Below are 27947 nucleotides of genomic sequence, written 5' to 3'. Positions count from 1 at the left end.
TTTAGAGATTGAAAATCATTTGCCATTCAGTAGCTAATTTTTAATTGATCGTTCGTAGCTGTCATTCAACTAGAATACTAACAACGTCATGTGCTTTTTCAATAGACCGGTGGGTCATGCTAAATACTGGCCCCTACAGTGTAGGATGGACACACGTCCAATCAGCGACAGATTGCTTCGTGTTCTTGCCCCGCCCATTCGAGGTATCTATTAATACTGAACTGCACCACTGTCACTTCCATGCTGATATTACAAGAGGTTCTTGGCAGAGTGATTCTTGTAATATGTGTAGGATCATTGCATCAGCCTGTGAAATGGCAGTTTAACGCTCCTTGTAGATTCAAATAAAATACCGAGCTAACGCGCAGTGGAGACAAATTCTGCAGCCCATGCAACGACAGCAGCTGAGGTAACAAACCGTCGCCTGATTGCACTGGTCTGAAAATCAACGATAAGGACATCGCCATCTGACTCTTCAACAGCGATTTTCTTTCTCCTCTCCATCAAGGCATGACAGAAGGCCAGAAGATGACAGATAACGAAGCTGGCGCAAATAAAGACATTGTGGCTGATGAGGCTGAAGGAAAGACAGAGACGAAACCCCTCAATGTACCTGCAGAGATGAAGGAGAACGGGGACAGCAAACAAGCGGTCACTGAGAAAGTGTCCGAACCCGAGAAAGAGTTTGAGCCACCGGAGGGAGGATGGGGATGGGTAGTCATGTTGGCGGCAATGTGGTGCAATGGATCAGTATTCGGTATCCAGAACGCCTTTGGTATCTTGTTTGTGTATCTCCTGAAGGAGTTCGGATCAGAGGACGACAAAGACCTGCAATTCAAAACTTGTAAGTTGTCTCACCGTGTGTACACAGCACAGCGTTGTAGGAAAGTGTTAGCCTTTAGTTGTAGTATGCCCTATGAACGAACGAACGAAGTCAAGAGTTGAAACAAATAATTGTATTCGTTATTTTATGGAGTTTTTTTGCAGAGCACACAATGACTCCACTGTATCTTGTCAGTCTTGCGCACGTGTGGGCTAAGGAAGTTTCGATTTAATGTTAGCTATATGACCTAGCACCTATGGCTCTCAAATATGAAATGGGGAATGGTCTTCAGAGTTTGGTTATAGTTTGCACATCATGACCATATCAACAACTTGATATGGTTGTTTCAGCATCATGGGTTATTTCAAATTACATACTCCAATTAAAATGAATGGTACAATAGATGAACAAATACATATATGTAATGCTTCCATATAAATACGGCAGCCAGTCTGCTAACATACTAAAGGTTGTGCATGTGAAATGCATGATGAAGGCAATGACAGCAATACAATGTGTTTGACAACAGGCACAGCTGTACACTGCTTCAAACTTCAAAAGCTTGCTTATAGATAGATATAATCTATTATTAGTTAATTCATCAAAAAAGTAATCAGCTATTATAAGAGTGCGAATTAATTCATTCATTAATATATAAAGGTAAATATTAGCTATTTGATACTGTGCTCATTCTGTTTTTGTCCTTTCAAGAAGTGAGGCTATGCTGTTTGTAAACGCCAAGGCATCCTGCCTAGATCATATCACTTTCAGTAGTGATGCATATGCTTGGATAGCAAAATACACACTCTAGTGACTGTTTGATCAATTGAATTTTTCACCACTTGCATGTGTTGGTTGCAAGGTCGGTATTACAGAGTATCATTACTGTAGAGTAACAGTCACTGTCAAATCTTGGGATGTGACTTGGTAATGACATGTTAACAAACAGGATGATAAGTGGTCAGTACACATTGGAGGCTTTGTGTCTGTGTATTTTTCCCCTGTCTTGGCCTTGGCCATCACTTGAATATTCCAGCTTCCTGTGTTACGTTTCCAGCCACCTGTTGCTGCCAGTCAGGCTTGCTCTGAGAGGAGACAATATAGATGTAGAATGGGGTGGGGAAGGTTGGGACTAATAGCTCTTAACAAAGTGGCTTGATGTTCTCAGGAACCTCACACCCCTGATAGGCCTATAACATTTCTTAGTTCAAGCAGTTGTTAGAGACGCTGGTTAATATACATGGGCTATCTTAAATCTGTTCTCTGAAGGTTCAAACAAGGATTGTGTTAAGCTATCACTAAACTCCACAATTAGTTGTTGCAGGTTTCTATGCATCTCGCAGACAGGAAACACTGATAGTATTGATTAGCGTTGATTAAGCGTGATGGGGCCTTAATCACCCATATCCCTGTATGACTAGGCTGCTCAACAGTGTTCACAACACTGAATAGATTTAAATAGTAGTGGCCACTCAAGAACAGGCACAGGAAGACTACAGTATCTAATCTGCAGTAAATTGCTCTGATAATGATAATGGCAAATCTTAAAGCCCATCATCTAAAACTGGCTGTCAGGAAACACGCAGTTCTAAAGTTTAAAGGTTAAAGGCTGTTCATTAACCTTTAGGCCCAAATCCACACCTTTTTGGTAAATGTCAGTGATCATATCCTGGTGATCCAGAGTAGCTGAAATAGATTAGAAACTGGCTGTGGCTAGACGCAGTTTGGATGAAATATGACCTGGGTCTAAACTGCCTAGTCTTCCATATGTTTAAATAATGGATGGCTTTAATGGAACAGTGTTATATGTTAACAGTGGCTTTGTTTTTAGACAAATATGATTGTGTTAAGATTAACCAAGAATGTGCATGAACTGAAATGTTGGACTTTTGAAAGGTTGTTACAAGAGAAACATGCCTTATCCTGGGAAGGTTTCCTGTAGTGTGTGTGTGTGTGTGTGTGTGTGTGTGTGTGTGTGTGTGTGTGTGTGTGTGTGTGTGTGTGTGTGTGTGTGCCATGTGGTCTAATCTAGACATCAGACACTGAATTGGAATATGTTAGTAGGCTAGGCTATTTCCTCTCTGTCTGTATGTAACATTTGATTAGATGTGCTTGGCGGCAGGTTTTGAATCTTTCATGTAGAAATAAGTCTGCGATGTTGCTCACCCTTACAGCAGTACTCTCAACTGACCGTGTACTTTAGGAGGATGCAAAAGTTGGTCTGTGCCAACATGGTAGTTTTGAGGCGTGGACCTGTGCGATCAAAGAAGAATGTGGCAAGGCCTTGAGTTTCAGCTCTACCTCCGCAAGTAGCAGCGACATTTCTATTTTGATAACCAAGCGCAGACTGTTAATAAAGGGTGTTTATTAAAAAAAAAATTCTTTTTAACTGTGACATGCACATGTCAGTGTAAGAACACAACTCTGTTTAATCAAGACGCTACAGATCACGCCTAATCAGCAACATTCACCCACCCTCCTGGTCATCCCCTTCAGTGAGACCATCACTGCAGCTACTGGTGTTTCTCTTTAGTTTTGAACAAACTAAATACAATGTGACCAAAATGCTCTGTTTCTATATCTATGTCTTGCTAACCGTCATTTTATATTATTCAGAACATAATTAGGGGTGGGGATGTCAAATCTGACTGTCACCTTTGTGTGCTTATCATGCCATTCACCAGAGGTCTTCATTTAATCCAGTTGGTCAGGGTGAATTCTTACAACCTCCTCCCCCTTACATGGGGGCCTACAGTCTACAGTCAGGCTTGGACCTCCCGGCGAGAGCAGAGTGAAAGCCTCTAGAAACCTATTCAGCCTGCTCACTGAGAAGGATAAACAAATTATTATAAGCTAATCCAGTGTTAAAGGCTATGTGAAGACAGCAAAAGGCGTTAGGTGGGAAAGGGTTTAGGAGTATGTTGGCAGCAATTTTGAGGCATGAAAGAAAATGGAGATGTCATGTAGTTTTAAGTTAATATATACATTTTTCTATACACTTTGTAACCAAGTATTCTGTCATTAGATCTCAGTAACTGTGTCACTGGATTCAATCATCTGACACAACTGCAACAAGCACTTTCTGAATGGAAAATGACATTGTTTTATAATCAAATCAATAGTGGCGTATATATCGGACACTGGTGATTCTTCTGAGTAACAACAGAAGGGTGTGTTTTTGAACCCCAATCGGTTTGTTGCAATAATGATCTCTTTTGTGTGTTAACTGAGGTTCTCCCTCCCCTAGTATGCAAGGTACAGCTCGTGCCTGTGTCCATGCCAGCAGTGAGATAGATAGGCCTGCTGGCCAAAGTTTTACTGACCAATCACAACATGAACCTTTGGGGTGGTGCTCAAGAGAGAACACACCCAGGCGGCCCTTGCCTCCACCCTGCAGAGAGACTTCAAACAGCTGGAGCCGCACCGGTTTTTGGTCCTTTTATGGAATGCCAGAAGGGGTCTATTCTGGGGACCCAAGGTCCAACTTCGTTTGGTGAATAATGTCAGAGCAGTTTCAGCAGTTTCAGTCGTTTTTTTCATCGATATTTGCATGTACGTACCACTAAAACCACATTGTAGTTTTCATCAAGGTCAACCCTTTTCGAGCCATTTCAAAATCCTAGAGATTTAAGCCCTCGCCTAATGAATCTAAAAAAATAAAGACTTTGTCAGATATGCTGGAATGCCATCAAAAAGATCACATGTTGCCATAAAGGCTGAAGCAGAGGCCATGTGTGTAAAATTACAGAAGTGGACAAAGATGATGACTCAAGTGAAATTGCATAGTCATGTATGTATGCACATAGTTTTTTATACATTAACCACTCAGCACTTTGAATATGCCCCAACCCAAAACTATTCTTCTGATTTAATCATTTACACTTGAGAGAGTGAATGAGCCATGCAGACCAAGACACGTTTTGACAACTCAACGTTGAGGGAGCAACACAGCCTTATATGTTAGGCTTTTGTGTTCTGACTATGAGATGGTGCCACTTTCAATGAAGACTGAACGTCACAGACCCCCTGTTGGACACTGGGTGGGGTCCTGCCTCAGTCATTATTATCCAATTAGCGGAACTACTTAAAAAATGAAAAGCTAACAATAGACTGCCCACTTTTTAGTATAAAATCTTATAGAACACTGTTTTTCAGGAAACCTTAAACAAGATGTAGACCTATGGCATGATTAACTGATATCAGCCAATGTTTTTAATGTGGATTACATGTCATCAACATTTTATCTACGTGTAAGTACATTCTCCTTTCACCTATCACAGATCTGACAATATTTATCCATGGTGGATTTCTGTTAACAAAAAAACGAATTGCTGCTGTTCAGAACATAGTTGATAACCCCAAAGTAGACTGCTATTAATGGTTAACAGAGCATTTGATCTCTGTCTCATGTTAGCTGGACACTGAGTTCAGGTGAAGGTTGTTGGTAGATAAAGGAGAGAGTAAACATGGGAACTCACAGCTGCATGTGGGGAAAACGGCATAGCCTTACACACCAATCAGTTGGCTTTCCTATTCAACTTGTCAACATCAGCCCATGCCCTGAAGGGGTTACTGACAGATATGCAAACCAATAGCATATAAGGCCTTCTATGAGACTTGGAAGATTAAAAAAGCATGGGCAAGGCAAGTTTATTTATATTGCACAATTCATGCACATTGTTAATTCAAAGTGCTTCACAAATTAACAGATAACAGAATATAAAAAAATAAAAGATTACAGAAGGAAAAGTGTTTCAATTCAGTTAAATGAACATAGAAAAACTAAAGATTAAAGATGGAGCTAAATGATTTTTTTTAGAATTTTTAGACAACCAAGCTTTTATTTTGTGGTCAATGCATTGACAAAGAGATTCTAGGGGGCCATAGTCATTAGATATGAGGGCTACGTGAATATTGGTGCCATCAGCAAAGCTTTGATAGGAAATCGTATTGTCTTTAATGATTTGTTTTAGTGAGAGCGTATAAAGGTTGAATAACAAAGGCCCCAGGATCCCCCCCTGTGGGACACCATAGGTCAAGAATGTTGGTGTTGGTATAGTTTCCAATGGCAAGAAAGAAGTTTCTGTCTTGTAAATATGATATGAGCCACTTGAAAACCTTACCTGAAAGTCCAACCAAATATCCCAGTCTGTAGTAATATAGTACGATCAACAGTGTCAAAGGCTGCACTTAGGTCCATTAACATTTGGACTGATGTTTTGCCTGTATTGGTATTGAGGCGAATGCCATTTAAAACTTTAATTACAGCTGTTTGAGTGCTGTGATTGGCACAGAAACCTCACTGAAAGTGATAAATATAGCCATTTGACATTGAGATTCTGTATTCATTTTCTATCAAACTATATTCGGAGGTCAATTTGAGTTCCCCTCTCTTTGTTGCTGGTGATTCCAAATGATGAGTGGTTAGTTATTGAGAGAATCAGTCTGCCTGATTGGATCTTTTTTGCCTTTCGTTGCATTTATTAGCAGAGAGGAGTTCAGGTGCTAACTTTGAAGGGGGTTAGTCAACTTCTTGACTGTCGCGATTAACACACGAGTATTGTTTATGTTTCCACTGATGATGATGGAAAAGAAAGACTGTCTCTTTTTAGATTTCATAGTGGATCTGAAATTTGCATACTTTCCTTCCTTGGATTGTTCCATGGTGCTGTTTGTTTGTCAGTGACTATCTTAACGTTCACTTGAATAATATCATCCATAATATTTACCAGTTGAATTCAAATTATTCAGCAAATCACCTACATAGTCTGACAGTGGACTCGAGGTCCTTGAAAGTGCCAACTCAAACAGATTGCACTTGTGATGGTTTATAACCCTCTTTTTATAGTCATAGATCTGTTCATAATGTGTGGGGGCATAAATACATCAAAGAACACACAGAAATGATCAGATGAGGCTATGTCCTTGACAGTAGGATATTGAGACCCTTTGTGTTAAACGCTTTGCGCTTTGCGTTAACGCTGCCAATTTTTTTTTAGTGCGCAATTAATAAAAAAAAAAAAACGTTTTGGCCTAATGGCCTTACAAACTGTGTAATAGGCTAACGTTACGTTTGAGTGAAGGGTGAGTGCGATATGTCAAAATGGATGATAAAAAGCTTCTAAATAGAAAACGAGCTTCACTGTTGTCTGAAAACGTCAACAGGCAGCTGGCTCTTCTTGAAGTTTCTTAGTTTCTGTGATAGTTAGGCAGACTCCTGGAGAGCGGGTTCGACATGGGAGGGAGAGAAAGTAAGAAATGAAAGCGGGGATGGAGAAGGTTGTTTGAGTGCTGGACCCTTGGGATTGGGTCTCGGGCTAGAAAATGACAGCCTGCCAATCAACAGTAGGCTCTCCTAGGGCTGGGCGATATGGGAAAAAGTTATATTTCGATTTTTTCCCCCAAAAATTTTCGATTTCGATTTTATATCACGATATGAACAAAATCACCCCAAATTTTTTTGAAAAACGTACATGCAAATACCCGCATTCTGGTGCATTTTACCATGTTTTTCTCTGAGATGTAAATCATGTTATCAGCATATCAAATTCACAATTGATATAGGTTTGGTGGCCTGATAATTATGTTGGCTACATTCAAACTGACCACCTCATTAAAGTATGACTGTTCAGGTCAGAAATGGCCAAATGTGTATTGAAACCCAAAGTCTTTAAGGATGGAAGCTGCCAGAAGTAAACGGTTCACGTAGGGGAAATAGTTTTCATACATGGCAAAGCTTGACAGCATGCCCAGCACACCAATGTTCATTTTATTTGTGGCATTGACATCATCTTTCGTGTGTGAGTCAAAGAGAGGTATACAAGTGAGTGACACATTAAAAAAAAAAAATCTTCTTTGGTGAGTGTGTGTTTAGTCGCTGCTGTCGTTAGAAAAACTGCCATTAGCTAGCTAACGTTAACGCCAGATTAGCTCACGGTTGTTATGGCAATAACAATACGATTATAGCCAGATAATGTCCATTGGGTGGTCCTTAATTGTCCACTACAGGTAAAACTTGGGCAACTCTGACTTACTTTCCTCTTCTTCGAAAAAAAAATCCGTATGTCCATTTCTGTGGTCTGCTTCTAGCGCGACGCTCCGATCAGATCAGAGAATGAATGAACATTAATGACAGTTGAATCTGCGTGCGTGATGAGGCTGCGTAGTACACCAGGAAAATGCGGAGTGGATTTATATTGCTGTGGGTATTCCCCACTGATAAAGTTGAACGGATTTAATTGTGAAGCAATGGAAAGAATAATGGACTAGTAGACCAGCAGTCACGCACGCACTATTTTGACTGCAAAAGTGGGGGGGGTCGAAACGACTTGTTTTGAAAAGTGAGGGGGTCTTGTCCCCCCCCAATTACATTGTCGCGACGCCCATGGGCTACGTGCGGCGCTGTATTCGCGGGTCTGTGAAAACATTGATTTTTTTTTTTTTTTTTTTGAAGGCGCCGTCTAATCGAACGTCTCATTTAAAACCGTAGAAAAAAATTACATCGCGATTAAAATCGAAATCGAAAAATCGCCCAGCCCTAGGCTCTCCATACTTTCTGGGAACTTAACATGATGGCGTGGGGATGGTGACAAGGAGTCAAGGGAGTTGGGGTGGGATGTAGGTGTGACTGCCTAAGCATGGCTTTTCACGTTTCCGTAGGCGATAAGGCCCTTGGTAGCGATAAGGCCCTTGGTAGGTGATAAGGCCCTCGGTAGGTGACAAGGTTGGCTGCTGCACTCCAATGTTATCCATTTCCACATGATCACAATCTCCATTTGACTGCATAAATCCGGGGGAGTTTGGTGCAGATGATTTGCTATGCATCATTCCAGCAGTGTCCTTGTTTTCATGCTCTCGTATCATTCCAGTGGAGATGGTTGCATATGCCTCCTCTGTTTCAGCATGTGGGGGCATTTATATTTGTTATTTACCCCTCGTTCACTCTGTATGGCTGCGGAGTGCTTATCAGAGGACCTCAAGGTCGCTGGGTGATGGAGGGAGAAATGATAGTTGTTTCTTAAAACATTTGTCCCTATCCAGCTGAGTGCTGTGCTATTTGGACTAAAGTATTTGCTGTAATTCCAGAACAGGTTGGAAAATAATAACAGTAATGCGATTGATTTTGTGTCAGAGATTGCTGCAATTTGAAGGCAGCATATAATCTTCCCTTCTCCATCTATAGTCACCAAGAATGAGGATTGTGCATTGAACAGATGTTAACAAGCCACTTCTTGTAGGTGCCCCCCCTTTCTGGTGATGTGGTCTAATCACCTTCTACTTTCAGTCTCTTCCCTGGGAAATTTCTCTCCTAGGTCCCTGTTTTGCAGCCTTAACCGCAGAATATGTCCTCTGGGACTATGAGCACTGTTGTAGCTTGTATTCCCAGGGGCTTGACTATGCTAGTATGGGACTATCAATATTTGTCAGTTTTGAAGTCCTGCTGAAGTCTGGGAGCTTGGACCAGGTTGATTGGGTCTGGAAGCTAAATAGCTGTTATAACCACGACTCACACAATATAAACATCAAAGCATTTGACAAGCTATGCACATGATGCACTCCCCCATAATGTATTGTGTAAATGGAAAATTAAATTCAACAGCTCTGTTATACTATCTTGTTCTTCAGGTGCATTTAAGCATCAGAATTGCAGTTTCTAGTCCAGCTTCATGGATAGCTATGGGACTTTTTTGTCCGAATCCTAACCTCAGCAATTTCCATTCATCAATTGTCACTCCCACCCAATCCTCCTATAGGAAAATCCCACAGTAATGTGTCCCAGCTGTGAGCCTCTAACGTGGGCGTCTGAGTTTCAGCGGCCAGATGTGAGCGGTGCACCAGCACCATGCATGGGGCCCAGGGGATTAAAAGCATTTACGCAATTGCTGGTCAGGTGGGCTGCGGTAATGGCATGATTTGGGCTCCTTTTGAATGCTTGACATCACAGGGTTGCACCAGGGTGTGTGGTGCCCTGTGCCAAGAGAGAGCAGAGTATACACCAGGAGTCTGGTGTATCATAATTAGTTCAGTGTTACACCAGATAACTCAAGGAGAACTGTACTGTACAAGGTTGGCAGGCATTTGTTCAGGAGGGTCCTCTCTTTGAGCTCAGATGGCAGAAACCTGGGGAAGAATTTAACAACTCTTACCCCTTTGTGGAACAGATCACCTCTTGGAATTACTTAATTTTGAGTTGTATTAATGTGCAGCTTTATAGGTGTTAATGTGTTTGTTTAATGATACAAACTCCAGAAAACTGACTCTGCCTCCGGTCCCTTCCTCAACTTTAGCGTGCTTATTAATATTCTAACATAGGTTATTCTATGGTAGTGATCTGTGTTTTGAACTCTTCCTGTAAACCCACATTCTCTTTGTGTGTCTCTCTTTCTAGAGTTTATAAAATAATCTTCTTTGAAAGGCAATAGTGCTCCTGAAGTTGTTTTAACACGTCTGTAGGACTGGATTTCCTTTGGGGGAAACTTAAGTGAATGTGGTTCCTGTGTGAGCTCAACATGTTGCAGCATGTTGCTTCTGGGGTTCCTCATAATGTCCTTAATACATGTGTACATTTCACCCAGTTGAGTCACTATGTCAGATCTCAAAATAGATTAAAGTATGTAATGGTTTGTAATAACCAAAGCTGTCGGGAGCTGAGACAATGCATTAGCCCGGGAAGGGCTTTGCTGGCTAATTGATTATTCCCCCCTAATAAAGCTAAAAGAGGACCCTGCCCTGAGCTGACTGCACCCCCGGCTGGCACGAGACAGATCCGAGGCCTGTGTTCACAGTGGGAGGTGTTGGCCGCGGGCCAGTTTGTCAGCATAGAGCAGCTTAGCCTCCCCAGATCAAACCGAGCCACTGAGCGGCGAGAGTCAGAGGCCTTATGAACAGCAAGAGACGGACCAAGCAGGCGGCTGACGATCTGGAATACCTGTGTTTGAGCAGCAGCTGAAGCAATCAGTGGAGCCACTGTACAGCGCACAGGGTTTCATCACAGCCACACGTGGTCAGGGATGTAGGCTAGGTTCCTGGTGCACTGGGGAGGCTGATTCCTCGCTTTAGTCGCATTTCTTTGCAATTCTCACTTGTTTGATTGCCCAGCTAGCACAATGAAGCTGTAAGATGGATTTGTTGTACAGCACTTAGTTATACAGGTTATCACCTACTTGTTGTCCGTTATCCCCAAAAGGCACTTAAGTAAATTAGATGTTATGCAGGAGCCATTACTCGACTTAGATTGACTGCAAGTTTCTGGTGCGAAAGCCTGTGAAACAAGATACATTCACATCTACTTTTACGTTTTAGTCTGCAAACCCTCTGATCCAGTCCGGAACAGCACAGTGTACGTGAACATCAGTCTGCGTATCCTCAGCTAAGCTAAATCACAGGAACACTAACTTTCAGGTACATGATGTTGGATGACTGATAGTCCAGATACACTTTCTCTTCAAATGTCCTAGGACTAGGAAAAAAAATGTTGTGTTTCCTGTTTCCCGACCGACCCTAAAAAAAACTGCCGACCCTAGACTTTTTTGGGGGGTTGGCCGCGTTTCCCTTTCGATCTCCAAAAAAATAAATAAAAAAATCATTTTCATTTTCTAACTGTTTTCTTACGGACTTCGGAAGACCATAGGCAGAAAATATCTCTGAACACAGCTGAAGTGTTCTCAGGAGGATTCTTAAATTGAACTTGAAATTGAATAAGGTGCCAGATTTCTAGAGACTTCTACGCGAAAAGCACATCGTTAACAGCCCTGTATCCAGGTTTGCCCAAACAGTAGATGCTGCGTGTGCTTTCAATTCCTGTGTACGCATGGCAAGTGTGAGACCGCCGAAGTTAAGTAGTGGCCGCGAACGGTATTGCAGATAGATAGAGATTTCAAATTGGAAATGAAGATGAAAATCTAGTTTCAGCGTTAAACTAATAAAATAATTGCTGTCTGTGGTTCTATATGGGCTGTGGAAATAATTTAGACAAATTATAGTTTGAGATGGATTGATAATTGATATAATTGAGAACCCCTGGTTAAATGTGTTCTTGGTCACATCAATTTGAAAGCTGTACCAAAGTGTTTGATTTAATTCCATTACAACTAGGCCCAATACAAAGATAAGCTGTAAGTGCAGTTTGAAGTCTGGACAGTCTTTTTCTCTCAACGCCTCAATAGGTAGATCTTGCCTTCACCTAGGCAAAGGTCGGTGATCTTGGGCCTAAAAGGTTTGGGGACCACTGCTTTAGAGGCTTAACAGAATTATGTTCTTTGTGAGATTTGTGAATGCCTGATGGAATGGAATTAATGAGTTTGTGAAATAACTTTTGGATACTTGAACTTTTGAAAAATAATAAACCAAAAAAAAACTGGAAAACTTTACTCTGACTCTGAGCTTGTGGCCATGGCCACGGATAAACGGTTACAGGGGGCTTGGTCCGTCACAATTGTTTAAAAAAAAAAATTATAATAAAAAAAAAAAGATAATCCCTACCTACCTACCCTAATTTTTTCAGGGCTGAAACAGGAAACACAACATTTTTTTTTCTAGGCCTGAGTAAGGCTACTAATAAAAAAAACTGACAAATCAAAACACAAAGCAAAGAAACCAGAGCAAAGATCCTCAAAACATACTTAGATTGGCCGGTATACCTATGTTTCAAACAACAGCGCATACTTCCACATCCCATCCAAACTTCACTTCACTTTCTGCTTGGCCATAACGGATGCCCATTTGAGGGTAACAATTTTCCTACCCAAGCCATAATAACATACTCGCCTACACATCCAAACCGACTCATGGCTGCCTGGGTCCTCCTCATTTACATAGGTCATCACTCCATGTCATGTCAGACGAGCTTCACATGCGTACTTTATGCAAACAACTTGAACATTTCAAAGGGCACAGTGTGGAGAGGCCTATACCTATATGTACAGAAGAGATTGGCCAATATCAAACCTGTTCTGCTAACCCAGTGACCCATATTCTGTTCTCTGAGCTGTTGAAGCATATTATAAACTAAGATAGCTGTGTAGAGCGGGGCTGTGATTTATTTCAGCAGAGTATTCTGATTTCTAAAATACGCAATTTGTTTTGCACCTTCACATTTTGGAGGTGTGTACCAAAAACCACACCTTTATGTCTGTTGTAACTGTGGTGTTCCTACTCAAAAGTAATTTTTTTACTTCTTTGCTTAACTTACTACAGATTTGTACACGGCAACATCAACACCATTTTAAAATACTGACCCAGATTAAGCAACCTCAGAAGTCATGATTTAATATGATCCAGAGGCTCGTCTGGGATGGTGGTTATTTTTGTTGTGATTGCAACATGGAGAGTTATGTGTTTCGAGGTGGCTAGTACTTCCCATTTAAACCTACGTTGAGTTGAGGAAAAGGGAAACGGAACTGTTCCTATCTGCTCCATCTGGGCTTCACCACCTTCCGTCATGTGTTTGGACTTGAAGAAGTGGGCTCCTATTTGTGGCGTTGCAGGAAGCAAGCACACAGGGTGGGTTGCGCATGGTCAAGGAACAACCTTTGGCCCCCTGGGTTTCCGTAAAAGATGCACAAGAACACTAGAACTCTGAGACTTTGCCACTCAACTAAATATATACCAAGTGCTTTTTTTTTCTATGGTTTCTAAGGCTATTTTGCACTTAACTGAAACCAGCAGCAGCAGTATGAAGAAACTGGCAGGTTGTACATAGTTTGTGGTATAACTTTCAACTGGAGTGGATTACTCACTTATATCCAACTTGTTCTTCCCTCAAAATGCAGATTCGAACCCCCCATAGACATGTGTGCTTTCAACTCCAGAGAACTAAGTGAAGCTCAATCCAAAGCATCCATAACACCATGTTTGAGAAAGCTGTGTTATGTTGAAACATCCTGACTGTTGAGAGCTCTGTTTTCTCAGTAAAGGCAGCAGTAAAATGTTAAACTTGACACTTAAAATAATCAAGTGCATAAACTAGAGTAAAACCGATGGATACCATTATATTTGTTAGGAGTTAATGTGGGTGGACTGTTTCACAGCATCTCTCTGTGGGGGGGTGGGGGGTGGTCTGACATTAGTTTGGCCCAGACGGAGGGTTATTGGGTTCAGACAGGGAGGACGCGAGGTTATGAGGTGAGTTTGGAAGATTTTTCTTCTCAGTCGGTGCTGTCAGTGACAGACTAGCCCCCGAGGGACTGTGCAGGGATTCTCCAGTGGACGTCACGGCAAAAAAACCACCAGCCTGAAATTACATTCTCAGTCTGGACTTCTGAAGGCTGTTCAAATGCATTTAGTTGTGGATAGGCCAACAGATGAAAATGCAACAGTAATATCCGGCTCCATTTGGGAGGTCATCGCGTCCTTTCAGCCACTTCAGAACACCACACTGTGGATTTGAATGGGTTCAGGGTTACATTTGCCCTGGTCTCTACTATGGGTCTACTTAAAGAAAGAGCGGTTATGGAACATATTGAAGCTATGAATAGACTTATAAATCAAGATAGAAAGGGTGATAGTTTGTTGATAGTTTGTATCTTATTGTTTACGGATGGCCCTATTGTTTACGACTCATGGAAGTCTACGGGCTGAGGTTATTCTTGGGGCACCTCTCACCACATCTGTCCTTGTAGTGGTTCCTGATTATCTCGCTTTTTCCTCTGCCTGAGCTTGAAGTTGTTGTTTCCTTTGTGCATAACTTTTGTTTAGCGTTTCCTTTTCATTCGTCATTAGGTGAAGTGGTCTTTTCAGCTTTGTCGACGCTTAGTATCACGCTGTATTGGTGACGTATTTGCACCACAGAATCACAAGACAATGCGGCCTCGAAAAAGGAATAGTGATTTCCTGTTGAGAATAAAACTCTTGGACTCATCAGTTTCACTACAGAGGCAGCATTCACATTTCCCTCCATAGGCCTTCAGTCCAGCTTCAGCCAGCCTGGAAACTTGTCTGTGCAGCAGAAAAAAAAGAATGTGATGTGTGGAGACAGACTCGTGTGTTTCCAACCTCAGCAGGCATGGCCGAGTTATGCCTTAAAAAAAAAACAAAAAAAAAAAAAACATTTCTTCATTTTGGCACACGTCCCCCTGTACTCTTGCCGGTCAAAGGGCACTTTTTAACCCCTTGCACAATGGCTGGCTGTGTACGTTCATAACCCACACTTTCTTGTTTTGCTCGTCCTAAACGTCAGCTGTTTGCTTTTCGTGGAGGTCAGAAGAAATGTCCGAAACAATATTTATCAGACGTCATGCGGACTGTTTATTTTCAAGTGGTGATCCCTGTCTGTCTGTGTCTTGCTAAACACTGGAGTCCTCCCTGGTCCCGCTGGGACAGGGGAAACTGAGCTGCTGGACCCTGTCTGTGCAGACAAACAGCTGATGAGAGCTAACCTTATGCCTGCATGCCTGTGGAGTTGTTTTTGAGGCTTTATTGATCCTTGTTGATTTTAGGCTTCAGCCTGCACACATACATGCTGATGAGTGGGTTAGTGTGTTGCATTCACCAGGGAATCAATATGTTATGCTGGGTATACCTCCTACGTTCATTTTTGTTTGCCCAAGCTGTACCCTCTTAAAGATATTTTTTTTGTTAGTATATAGGTGGACGTGACATCTACATAGTGATGTGTTTGCCTATGTTTTAGGCCTAGCCTACACAACCTTTTTTCCACTGTGTTCTCAAAGAATCAACCCTCACCCATTAAGCCGGAGTCCATTCCAAAGGGCAAGGCAAAGCCATTCATGTTAACTCGCCAAGCAAACACTGTCAGGAAATACTCCATCTTTTGATAGCTCCGCTATTTGACCTGATAAACAGGCGGCTTTTAGAGACTTTAAAAAAAAAAAAAATACTGGAAAGTGCCACTATTTTAAAACAATTCCTCCTTATTTGCTAGTGTGTGATGTTGCTAAAGCCTTTTGTCTTTTTTGATACCAATCTGCATGTCCTCCTGTGTGTGTGTGTCTCTGTGTGTGTCTGTGTGCAGCGTGGGTGGGCTCCCTCTCCATGGGAATGATCTTCTTCTGCTCACCCATCGTCAGCGTGGTCACAGACCTGCTAGGCTGCAGGATAACAGCCATAGGAGGCGCAGCTGTAGCGTTGATCGGATTGCTGGCCAGTTCCTTTGTGACGTAAGTACTTCCTCTCCTTCACCAGTCGGATGTTATTCCTGTGTATCACTAGTTTCTCCAGGTCAGGATTCCTGAGGCTCTTCTCTTCAATGGAATGTGAATTGTTTTGCAAACAATCGTTTGGAAACAAAATGATGTAGTCGATTCCAGTGCAATCTCTTAAATGACACAAGCGGTAAGGCTGTGCTCACTGCCGACTCTTTTAGAACAACTAGTGTTCGAATTACCCAAGTGGCTTCACACAACCACAAACCACAACCATCATAGTCAATTTATACACATTAAAAATGAGCAGATTTTAGACATTCAACCACAGTTTATCACTGTTTAACCATTGGTCTGGATTGCTGTAATTGTGATGTAGTTGGAGATGACTCAGGCTTTAGCTTGTTCTACCTGTTTGTAATTGAGACAATATGTCATTTTCTATGTATCTCTACGTGTCATATCCTGAAACCGATGTACTTTCATTTACCATACAAAACACTATGCTGCCTCCTATCCAGATCCCTGGGGCCCATGTACTTCACCTATGGCATAGTGTTTGCCACCGGCTGCTCGTTCGCCTACCAGCCGAGCTTGGTCATCCTGGGCCACTACTTCAAGAAGCGCCTGGGCCTGGTGAACGGCATCGTGACGGCGGGCAGCAGCGTGTTCACCATGACGCTGCCCTTCCTGCTGAAGATGCTGCTGGTGGAGGTGGGCCTGCAGAACACCCTGCGCCTCCTGAGCATCTTCATGTTCATCCTCATGCTGGCCGGCTTCACCTACAGGCCCCTGCTGCCGCCCACCTCCAAGAGCAAAAGTGGCGGCGTTGGCAAGATCTTCAACATCAACATCTGGAAGTCGCTGGGCTACCGCATCTGGGCTTTCGGCATCCCCGCTGCCCTGTATGGGTACTTTGTGCCTTATGTTCACCTGGTAAGTGTGTGTGTGTTTGTGTGTGTGTGTGTTTGTGTGTGTGTGTGTGTGTGTGCGCGTTAGTCTGCATTAGAGTGTTTCTGAATGAATGTGGGATCGTTTATTTTGTATCTGTTTGTCCATGTATTGTCACAGTTCCATCCATTACATTTCTATAGAAGACATACGGCACGTTTTCACAGTTGAGTGTGGAGCTGGTGTCACAGACAGTGGGGAGACCAGTGTTGGTTTTTCCTTGTATTGATCTATTCGAGCAATTCTCAGTAGGTAATTTCTCATCTTGTCTCGAATTTCCATCTGGCCTCAGGTCAGTGTAACGCATCTCCTTGTTTTTCACACTCGTCGTGTTATCCGAAGGATTCGAGCTGTCGTGTGAAAGCAAGGCTATCAGTGCCCTTTATTATATTCATGGAGCGTCCAGCAGGGAAAGCAGGTCAAAAACAGCAGACCACTGGCGTCAGGCGACACGTGAGGAGGCAGTCCTCACCAACCAGGCCGACTGGAGCTCCCTCACAACGACATGTAATGTTCTTATTCATGTGGCATCGGTGCGAAAGGTGATGGGAACTCCACGGCACAGGAAGCCGGTGCCGCTGCAGGGCCTCCACAGACAGCGTGGCTGAGAGGCCTGCGCTGCTGCGGCCGCCGCCGGCTGCCGACCTTCAGACTTGTGAAATTACTGCTTGTTTTTTCCTCCTCTACTCCTGCCTCAGCACAAACGCACAGTACACGCTGGGCAGGGTCAGTCGAGTCGGTCGTGTATCATCGTTCACTGCCGCAAATGAATCAGATCACGTTGTTATTGCTTATACCTTTTGAAGTGGTTAGCTTGAGTTGGTAGATTTGAGTATTCAAATATAATTGTGAGGATATACAAAAAGATAGCATTATGATAAGAGGCAGAAGTTGAACAAATAGCATTCAAATCATTGCTTTAGGAAAGAATCCATTTATTTCAGAATCACTCTGAGAATTGACTCTGAGAGTGTTTAAAATCTTACAAATGGACTCCCAGACTTAGGAAGTTGGACCAGAGGTTCAAAAAGGCAGGATATCAGAGGACTTCTCGCTGATCTCACTGGCATATGGTTACAGGTACAAGCCTCAAACATCTGGTGTGATCAGTTACACCACCCCCTATGAGGGAGGCAAATGATAAGGCTTTTCCTGCATCCTTGGTGTGATCACCCCGCCAACACGTAGGCCCAAAGTTGACCCTCTCTTCTCTTCTCTTCTCTTCTCTTCTCTTCTCTTCTCTTCTCTTCTCTTCTCTTGAGTTCTCTCTATTTGCTCAATCTCTCCTAAACCTCTATTTGCTCAATCTCTCCTAATCTCTTTATCTCACTCACTCACTCATTTTGGGTTTGTTTTCAGATTCTTTGCATTTAGTGTACTTAATCTGATTTGGTTTAATTGGCAACTAATATATTGAACACTTGGCAACTTTAATTGAAGACAGTGCCATTGTTAATGGTTGTTCAAAACACTTTTGGCTTTCTCCCTTACATATAATTTGTTCTGTACCTGTAACAGTTTAGTTTACCGTTTATTGTGACTATGAACTATTCATTCATTCAACAATCATACAATTCCTTTTGTGCCATGCTTTTCCTTCCTTTTCCTAACCAGAGGACTCACAGTGCCGGTACTATTCAAAACAACGGCATCATTGAATGGAGTCAGATGAATTGGTTTAGTGACCTCATAAAAAATTATGATTAATCTAATTTATTTTCCTGTCCATGGATAATATCATGACTGGCTTTTTACTGCCGTTGCGCCCGATGTGATCAAAAATCTTTTAACATCCTCCACACACATGCTGTTTTGTTGTAAAGAAAATAAACATGAACGAGGAGACATGATCTGAGGGCAGAAAAGCTCCAGTTACAGTCAGGACTCAGTAACGTAAACACACACGGGTGTTATGCTTGTATTCCATACCACGCACGAGAGTTCAGTACCACTTATTTTGCTGAAGCTTCACCTCAGAAGAGATCTGCCGTCTGTCTCTGATGAGGGGTGAGAGAGGAAGACGTGCTGTGCAGCTCAAGATGGCCCTGTTTATTTGGACATGGTGACTGTTATTGAAGGGATGGACTGGCCCCCAGTGGTGTGTCTCTATGGCTAGTGCAAACACCTCTCTTGGGTCTGCTGGTCAGACGAGACAGCACTATGTCTATGGTCAGCACTATGTCTATGGTCAGCTGATTGTCCGCTCCAGATTCAGCTACGAGACACAGGATATGGAACCAAGTGGAGAATCGTTCATGGAGCTGTAATCTGGTCTGAGTGCTGTTCGGCTATTAGACCGTTCCCTTGTCTTGAGGCAAAAACTCATATCAGTTCAAGTTTGCATAGGTCAAAGGTCGAAGCAGATCCACCCCTCACTGGCTCTCCTGTTGGTCCTGTGCAGATATCGAGGGGTTTGAAAGCATCTGACCAACATCTTAAACGAAGAAGGGTATTTGTGGCAGCCAAGAACATTGCGAAAGAGTTTATTTATGATAAGGTTATTTTGAAAAACACATTCCACTCACTGAGAGGTTGCTAAAGAGATCCAGTTGCGCAGTAATGGATCTGACTTGTATAAATGAACTCTGGGATTGCTATGGTGTAACTACTGTTGCTCACAACCTTAAAGAACCTCAAGAACATTGAACTGCCATGTTTGAACTAATCCTGGACTTTATGCTGATTCATGGTACAAAATGGCTCTCCTTAGCCTTCTCAATGTGTTCCCTTAAGGTACCTCTCAATGAACCATACTGATTCTAAGTCTCTTGACATTCTCAACCATACAGTATACTGGCACCGGTTATGTTTTTTTTTTATAACAGAGTGCCCCCACCACCGGTCCTTAATAAACCACACCAGCAGGAGTTTGCAGTTAAGCTGCTTCTGTGAGCCTGAGGAGAGACTCTGCAGCCGCACTAAATGAATGTGAGTGTGAGGTGAGAGGTTGAGAGGCACTCTCTCTCCATCAGGAGTTTAGTTTACGTTAGCACTCTCGGAAAGGAGTTTCTGCTGCATCCAACACTGGGACCGTTGCATCATTTGAACGTCACGTGGGAGACATCACAGCTGTTTTTTCCTCCTCCCTCTGAGCGTTTCAGACTGTTTGCGTGGGTAGGATGTTCCAGCACTGTTGCAAGCTTTTCACTGTGTTCCAAGAGGCCTTGATAGCAGCCATGAGGCGTGACACGTGTCACTGTGCACGATAACAGGCAGGTGAGCTCAAAGTCAACACAGTCCAGAAGATCATTTCATACATATCAGTGTCCAAGTTGGGTGGCAGCACCAGTCACTGGTCCCTCTAATGGTTGCTCTGGCATAATGTTGCTAACCAGTCTGAGCTTCAGCATTACCTCCTGAAGTCAAGTTTGCTCAATGGACATTGTTTAGTTCACAGACGTGCAAATCTCAAAAGAGAGTTGTGTAGAGGGGATTGGGGTAGATATGGTGGAGGTTTGAGAGAGATTCTCAGGATTCAGGATTCTCAGAAATTATTCAAAATAATTCTTGAAACTGAGGTTTTCAGACGTCATGGGTTCAAAATGGACAGAAATATTTGAGAAAGTTGAGTAAGAATATCGCATTGTTGCCAGTGCAGATCTGAAATCCTGTTTACACCGTGGAAACATCATGCATCATCATCATGTCTTTATCAGTGTCAGTGCAGTTTGCTGAGGCAAGGCTTGCCTTTATTTTATTTCCCTGCGCAACACAAGATAGTTTAGTGGCAAAGTTCAGTCCGTTTATTTCACCCTTCCGGTTATACGCCCAACAAGGAATTTAACTTGAGTAATGGATACATTCTAACATGACATAGAAAGTCCAACCTTTCCTGGCAATGTCAAGCTGCATGATAACTGAAAATGAATTGCTGTATTAAATGTTTTGCTTTAACAAATGCCGTAGTGTAACAACATTGTGTAAGAAAATTGTTGATTACGGCTTTAGTGAGCCTTTGTTCTCAGCACAGCCCTTGATTTGGCTAAAAAATTATATATGTTCCCTTATGCAAATTCAATAAAAATTTCACCTCACCTACCATGTGCTTGAAGGCGCCTTGTACTTAGATGGATGGAAATTCAGTACACTATGGGATACGCCCAGAACTTGTGATAAGACCGTCTGATTATATTTCATAGGTCCTCATGATGGGGGCAGCTCAGCCTGGCACATCCTGTTATGTTGTGCTAGATATCTACCAGATGTCCTTTTAATTGGGCATGATTTATTTGACCCTCTCTGGCATACCGTATCTGCATATGCCGTGGTCAAGGAATAGGATTCATAGGTCCAGTTTCCAAAGGGAATATATGGTGTTCTCCCTTTCCATCTGCTTGTTTGTCAGGCAGAGCCTTAAGACACACACAGGGGACCTTTGACCTCTCCGGGTGTTGACATCCCAGGGTTCCTGCGTGCGGCGCAGTGCTCTCCCCAGCCCATTAGGGACCTGGTGGATTTTCCACTAGTCCGTCCGCGAGCGAGTGAGCGCATGTTTGGGCCCATCTGGTGTTGTGTGAGGACTGTCTGTCCGTCCCCTGGGGAGCAGCTCAGGTTCGTCTGGTGCGTTGCTCTGATTAAGCTCTTTCCACCGAGCTGAGGACTTAATGGACCAGAGCGAAAGCCCAGGAGTCACTAATGGAGCCTGTGGCATTGCATAATGATGCGTCAATCATCCACAGAGCTTTGTGCACCTATCTGTGTGTGCTGGGGGCAGGGATATGTGCGCACTTTGATTGGATGTGTTTTTTGTTTGTTGAACGGAATCACTTCAGCTTCAATGATTGGACCGTTTCAGGGTTACTTGGAAAATACTGAAGTTTGTCAGCACAATGTGGATTCTCCACGTCTTTCCCGTTGTTATGGTGAATCGCGGAGATGGTGGGCTCTGCTTGCTGTAGGAATAGAGGCTCTTTGAGCATCTGAGCAGGAAGCCCAGTGGAGTCCCAGGAGGCAGAGGACTGGCATGGCTCCAGGCTGCAGGGGCTGCTCCGCTGCTGGAGCCCCAGATTGGTGCGCTGCTGTGGGGTGGACTCCAGCGTACGGGCCCCAAACCCAACCATCTGGGCTTCATTCTCTTCTCTCTGCCTTTCTGCCTCTCTCCCGCCTCCCCAACGCTCTTTCTCCTCCTCTTTTGTGATTGGACCGTACAAATGGATTCTCCGATGGTAAACGACTGCATTTTGGGCTAAATGGAATGCAGCAGTGGGGTGAGAGCAGTAAATATGAATTATAGACACAGGGCCAGCAGTGTAGGGCAGCGTTGTTCCCCTCCCCCCTTCTGCAGGCAGGACTAAAAGGGGCGCGGCAGGATGTTAAGCCCCTAAAAAAGGCCCCTCTGCTCAGATACTGGGGCCAGGCACAGATGGAGGTGACAGGAAGAAGAGAAGTAAAGCAAGTCGTTAGGCTATCACCTCTACATTGTATTTATATTACACTTCACAGCCTTGGGGATATCCTTTACCAACCGCTCATTCACGTCATATTGCTTAAATCTACTGCTCCATCTACCATATCTACTGCTCCATCTACCACACTAGCATATCTACCACACTAGCATATCTACCACACTAGCATATCTACTGCTCCACACTAGCATATCTACTGCTCCACACTAGCATATCTACCGCTCCACACTAGTATATCTACTGCGCCACACTAGCATATCTACTGCTCCAAACTAGCATATCTACTGCTCCACACTAGCATATCTACTGCTCCACACTAGCATATCTACTGCTCCACACTAGCATATCTACTGCGCCACACTAGCATATCTACTGCGCCACACTAGCATATCTACTGCTCCACACTAGCATATCTACTGCTCCACACTAGCATATCTACTGCTCCACACTAGCATAATCTACTGCTCCACACTAGCATATCTACCACACTAGCATATCTACTGCGCCACACTAGCATATCTACTGCGCCACACTAGCATATCTACTGCTCCACACTAGCATATCTACTGCGCCACACTAGCATATCTACTGCTCCACACTAGCATATCTTCTGCTCCACACTAGCATATCTACCACACTAGCATATCTACTGCTCCACACTAGCATCTACTGCTCCACACTAGCATATCTACCACACTAGCATATCTACTGCTCCACACTAGCATATCTACTGATCCACACTAGCATATCTACTGCGCCATCTACCACACTAGCATATCTACTGCTCCACACTAGCATATCTACTGCGCCATCTACCACACTAGCATATCTACTGCTCCACACTAGCATATCTACTGCGCCATCTACCACACTAGCATATCTACTGCTCCATATAGGCCTACCACACTAGCATATCTACTGCTCCACACTAGCATATCTACTGCTCCACACCAGCATATCTACTGCTCCACACCAGCATATCTACTGCGCCATCTACCACACTAGCATATCTACTGCTCCACACTAGCATATCTACTGCGCCATCTACCACACTAGCATATCTACTGCTCCATATAGGCCTACCACACTAGCATATCTACTGCTCCACACTAGCATATCTACTGCTCCACACTAGCATATCTACTGCGCCATCTACCACACTAGCATATCTACTGCTCCATATAGGCCTACCACACTAGCATATCTACTAGGGATGCAACGGTACAGTGTGGCCACGGTTCGGTTTGTATCACGGTTTTTGGGCCACGGTAACGGTTCGGTTTCGATATATCAATATTATCCTGCCGCTAACACGCATTAGGTTATATTTGTCTTTTCTATTTTAAGTCAACAAGGTGCTTCTACTCACACTTGCAGAGACAATGCAAGATGCAATTAAATGTAAAAAGGGCACATATTAAGTCAAATCACAAAATGTATTTTAAACAAGGAACACTATTCTGGCCTTCTGTCAAAAACAGGCAATATTAAAAATAGTAAAGTGCAGTATACTGTAAAGTAATGTGAAATGTAAACATTGACATTATTCAATAAACTCAAACAACAAACATTGTCATTCACACACTTAAACCCTAGAAAATACTTAACTGTTATAAATACACCCTTAAAGAACAACAGAACAAACCTCCTCTCTCCTAGTCACTTCATACAGTTCTGGAATTATTTTGCTGCTGAAATGCGTGCGGGAGAGGATATTAAAACGAGGATCAATGGTCTTTATCATTTGACGGAATCCCGTGCCTAAAACTACTGAATAGGGCTGCATGTCTTTCCCTATGAAGACGCCCATTGAGTTGGATATTGCCTTGTGTTTTTCGGAATTATAAGCATATTGTTGCTGAAATGCTGCAGCAATGGATGGTTGTGTTTTCGGCGACAAACCGTGCTGCTCCACTTAGAGTTACAGCCGGGTGATGACGGGTCAAGTGGCAACATGTTGGATGTATTACCTGTGGAGTAGGCGATCGTAGTAAAGCAATGCTTGCACACCGTGCCTCGCTTGCTGACGATCTTTTTCCCTTTGTCATCATACTCCACACTGAACCCAAAATGTTCCCATACAGCTGATTTGTAAGATGACGATGCCTTCAAATTTTCTTTTCTCCGTTTCTTGATGACTCGCCATGATCGTGCTGCAACAGGGAAAGTTTCGTTTCTCCTCATATGGATCTCCAGCGTCTGCATTCAGAGCGCTGATTGGCTCTTGGGAAAGTCAGTACAATTCTGATTGGTTGTTGCATGGTTGTGGAGCGCAGAACTCAGTCCCCTGGGTCCCAAGCAGTCATGGCTATCGCCCAATACATGCGTGCATTCATTATAACCACATATTAAATTAAAAGTTTAATGTCACCCATACCGTAATATCGCGGTTCACCTGGGTCAACCGAACCGAACAGGGCGAACCGAACGGTTCGATAAAATACCGAAAACCGTTGCATCCCTAATATCTACTGCTTTCTTGTCACACTTTCAGATTGATAAGTTTGTGGTTGGAAGTTGTAGTGCACTTTTAAAGCCATTTGGCGGTAAAAGCGGTAATTCTTGCTCTTTTTTTCAATTTCTTATGTAAAATAGTATTTACTGTAACACTAGGTCTCTATTGCTCGTAGCTTGATTGTTCTCTCCCTTGTACGTCGCAAAATGACTAAATGTAAATGTAATATACACGACACATGTAACCTTACCCACACTCACCAACACCAGAAACAACACAGACATGCAGGAACCTGAGTTACCGATAACCATGGAACCTTTTTCCTCTTCTAAAAGTTTGAACCCGTCTTAAAGAAGCCGCCTGAAATGATGCATCACATCCATGATCATTATGAGCGGATGACAGTTATTGAAGTTGCCCGGAGTAGCCCTGTGCTTACATTTTGTAATATCTTGTCTGTGCAGTATCCGTTTGTTTTCGGTATACATTCCATTATGTATGTTGTGTATGTTAAGTTCCTGAAATATAGAAGTTTGTTAATGCAGTCTTCAGCTCGTCACCAGATGGTTTGTCTCTTTCCAGATGAAACACGTGGAGGAGCGATTCGGGAAGGATGCCAACAAGGAGGTTCTGCTCCTGTGCATAGGCATCACGTCCGCGGTGGGCCGTCTCATTTTCGGCAGGGTGGCTGACTACGTGCCTGGGGTCAACAAGGTGTACCTGCAGGTACTGACACGTTATTCTCTACAGCTGTCAGACAATGGAAGGCGGAACTGGCGCCACTGCATTTAGATCTATGAACTTTAACCATAATTGCCCTCTAAGTCGAGGGTCTGCGTATGTAGGTTCTGAACCGTTGGGAGCCTGATTTGCGCTAGGATTTCAGAGTTAAATGAAAGAAATGGAAGTGGTATCTAAAGATGATCTAACATCCCCTCTTTACCTCCCCATAGGTGGTGTCGTTCCTGGTGATCGGGCTGATGTCCATGATGATCCCACTGTGTCACGTCTTTGGCGGGCTGATCGCCGTGTGCCTACTCATGGGGCTGTTTGATGGCTGCTTCATCTGCATCATGGCACCCATCGCCTTCGAGCTGGTGGGCGCAGCAGACGTGTCCCAGGCCATCGGCTTCCTGTTAGGCATGATGTCTGTGCCCATGACTGTAGGGCCGCCCATTGCAGGTACAGGCTTGCTCTTTCACAGCTGATACTGTAGTGAGTAGCGTGAGAAAACAGAAATGTACCCTTAATGCTCAAATGGTTCAGAATCAGAATCAGAATCAGATTTTATTTGCCAAGTAAGTTAGAACAAACACTAGCATATCTACTGCTTTCTTGTCACACTTTCAGATTGATAGCTTTGTGGTTGGAAGTTGTAGTGCACTTTTAAAGCCATTTGGCTATAAAAGCAAGTGTCAGTTGCTTTTAGTACTAATTATCTGGGAGCAAACACTAAATTCATCCTTTGGATGGTTTACTGTATGTAATGTGACTATGAAGACAGTAGATATTAGATTTCCATTGGCACATCCCTCCAAAGAAACAACAAAAAGGCTAAAGCACTGTATACTGCAGTGCTCTTCCTTGGGGGTGGGAGGTCAGAGCTCCTGCTCTCACAGTGCCCTCTGCTGGCTGACGCCTGGTATTGAACCACAAGGCAACAAAGACAGAAGTCGCTGAATCCAGATTCATGTTCATACAACGAAGGTCATGGGTGGGGAAGGGAGATGAATGCTGTAGAATAAAAGGAAGTAGAAGAAAGATATTTGCCAAATGACTCCAGGCAAAGTGTGCTGAAATTATTCCACCTCAGAAACCGCCCTGCCAGCATTCTTCCTTCTTGGCTTGTAATGCGCACCCATTATAAATCTAGCTAAAATAGCACTGCGTGTGCTAACAGTTGAATGTGAATGCACAGGCAGCCATTCTTCCTCTCAGCGCTAGTTTAATTAGGATAACATCTTGCCTATGTCACAGACACATGGCAGAGTAAGGGAGGGATGGCCATGGTCATGTGTAAACTGTTAACACTGCCATGCTGGACAAGGGGGGTATTTTCCATGCCTCAATTCCAGAGAGATGGGAATTTAATATAGGTTAAGCACTAAATCAGGGTGGAACAAGCTGTCTGTGGACACTCATAGGGATTAGGGCTGTCTGTGTGTGAATGTGTGGGAGTTGGTGGGGGTTGAAGGAAGGGCGTTAATGTGTCCTAATCCATGCTTTTAATTCATTCTGTTGACTTTCCTTATCCCACTGACAGGTTACCTAAGGGATCGGCAGCAGAGTTACGACCTGGCCTTCTACCTAGCAGGCATCCCGCCCCTGGTCGGCGGGGCCATGCTGTGCCTCATCCCCTGGGTGGAGCGTCGGCGTAAGGCACGGGAGGCGGCGGCGGCGGCAGCAGACAGTGGGCAGAAGATGGTGGAGTACAAGAGGGACGGAGGCCATGGAGACGGCAAGAGCATAGAGCCCGAGTCTGTCATCTAATGAGTTTCTGTGTTTCAAGAAAAAAATCATACACACAGGGCATTCATAAGAGTGAAAGGCTGTATGGTTTTATATTGTGCCAAGCATCAGTGGAATTTGTGTTTACCAGTGTATGCCTACTCAGTGTATATAAGGGAGGAAGGAAAGTCTTCATGCACCAAAACATATCAATGAAAAAGCAGGAGTGTGCATTTGTAATATTAATATGATCTCTGTGAGCTATGCATAGGGCCGTGGTTTTACATCAATCTTCCAGCTGTCGAGTGACCTTGAGATTTTGAGGTGGAAATAAGGAAAACTTGAATTTTTTTACAAGGGAAAACTACATTCTTCACCAGGGTGCTTTAAAATGTTTATCAAGCACTTATCTGACCATGGAAAAGACACGTCCTTGGCTGAGAAGCATTGGCTTTTGAGTTGTATGAGGTAAATAATGCTTTAAATAGCACCAGCCTCACTTAGCTTTCTATATTCAATGACTTGTAGTTTCCCAAAATGTAATTTTTATGAAATAGTGCATGCTTAGTTTTTTTGTTTTTTATTCTTAACAAAGCTTTAAAATGTACTTTTAAAAAATGTAGCCAAAGAAATGTACAAGGTAAATATCTCTACCTAAATATCCTTGAGATATTTTTCTTACAACACAGTTTATGGTATTTTGGCGATTAAGTCTTTTGTATGAATAGCCATTACATAAGAGACAAGTAGTATGTGATTTCCTT

General features: G+C 43.2%; 1 protein-coding gene across 1 annotated transcript; it reads left to right on the top strand.

The window, feature by feature from the left end:
• The first annotated feature begins 315 nt into the window (after positions 1 to 315).
• slc16a10 (solute carrier family 16 member 10) lies at positions 316 to 27606 on the top strand. The gene is made up of 6 exons (XM_080860740.1): positions 316 to 844; positions 15795 to 15939; positions 16446 to 16860; positions 25318 to 25461; positions 25689 to 25917; positions 26999 to 27606. Exons 1-6 carry the CDS (start codon positions 511 to 513, stop codon positions 27223 to 27225), a joined length of 1494 nt encoding a protein of 497 aa, XP_080716866.1. The 5' UTR covers positions 316 to 510; the 3' UTR covers positions 27226 to 27606.
• Positions 27607 to 27947: the final 341 nt, after the last annotated feature.

The sequence above is a fragment of the Sprattus sprattus genome (assembly GCF_963457725.1).
Source record: "Sprattus sprattus genome assembly, chromosome: 2".
NCBI lineage: Eukaryota > Metazoa > Chordata > Actinopteri > Clupeiformes > Clupeidae > Sprattus > Sprattus sprattus.
The sequence above is the reverse complement of the archived record's forward strand: the minus strand, read 5'-3'. Positions and strand labels throughout refer to the sequence as shown.

Bases quoted from the DNA above. Each gene is read 5' to 3' on its own strand.
- slc16a10 (XM_080860740.1), top strand. From the start codon at position 511: ATGACAGAAGGCCAGAAGATGACAGATAACGAAGCTGGCGCAAATAAA. The intron at 845-15,794 runs GTAAGTTGTCTC...GTCTGTGTGCAG, and splicing joins AGACCTGCAATTCAAAACTT to CGTGGGTGGGCTCCCTCTCC. The intron at 25,462-25,688 runs GTACTGACACGT...ACCTCCCCATAG, and splicing joins TCAACAAGGTGTACCTGCAG to GTGGTGTCGTTCCTGGTGAT.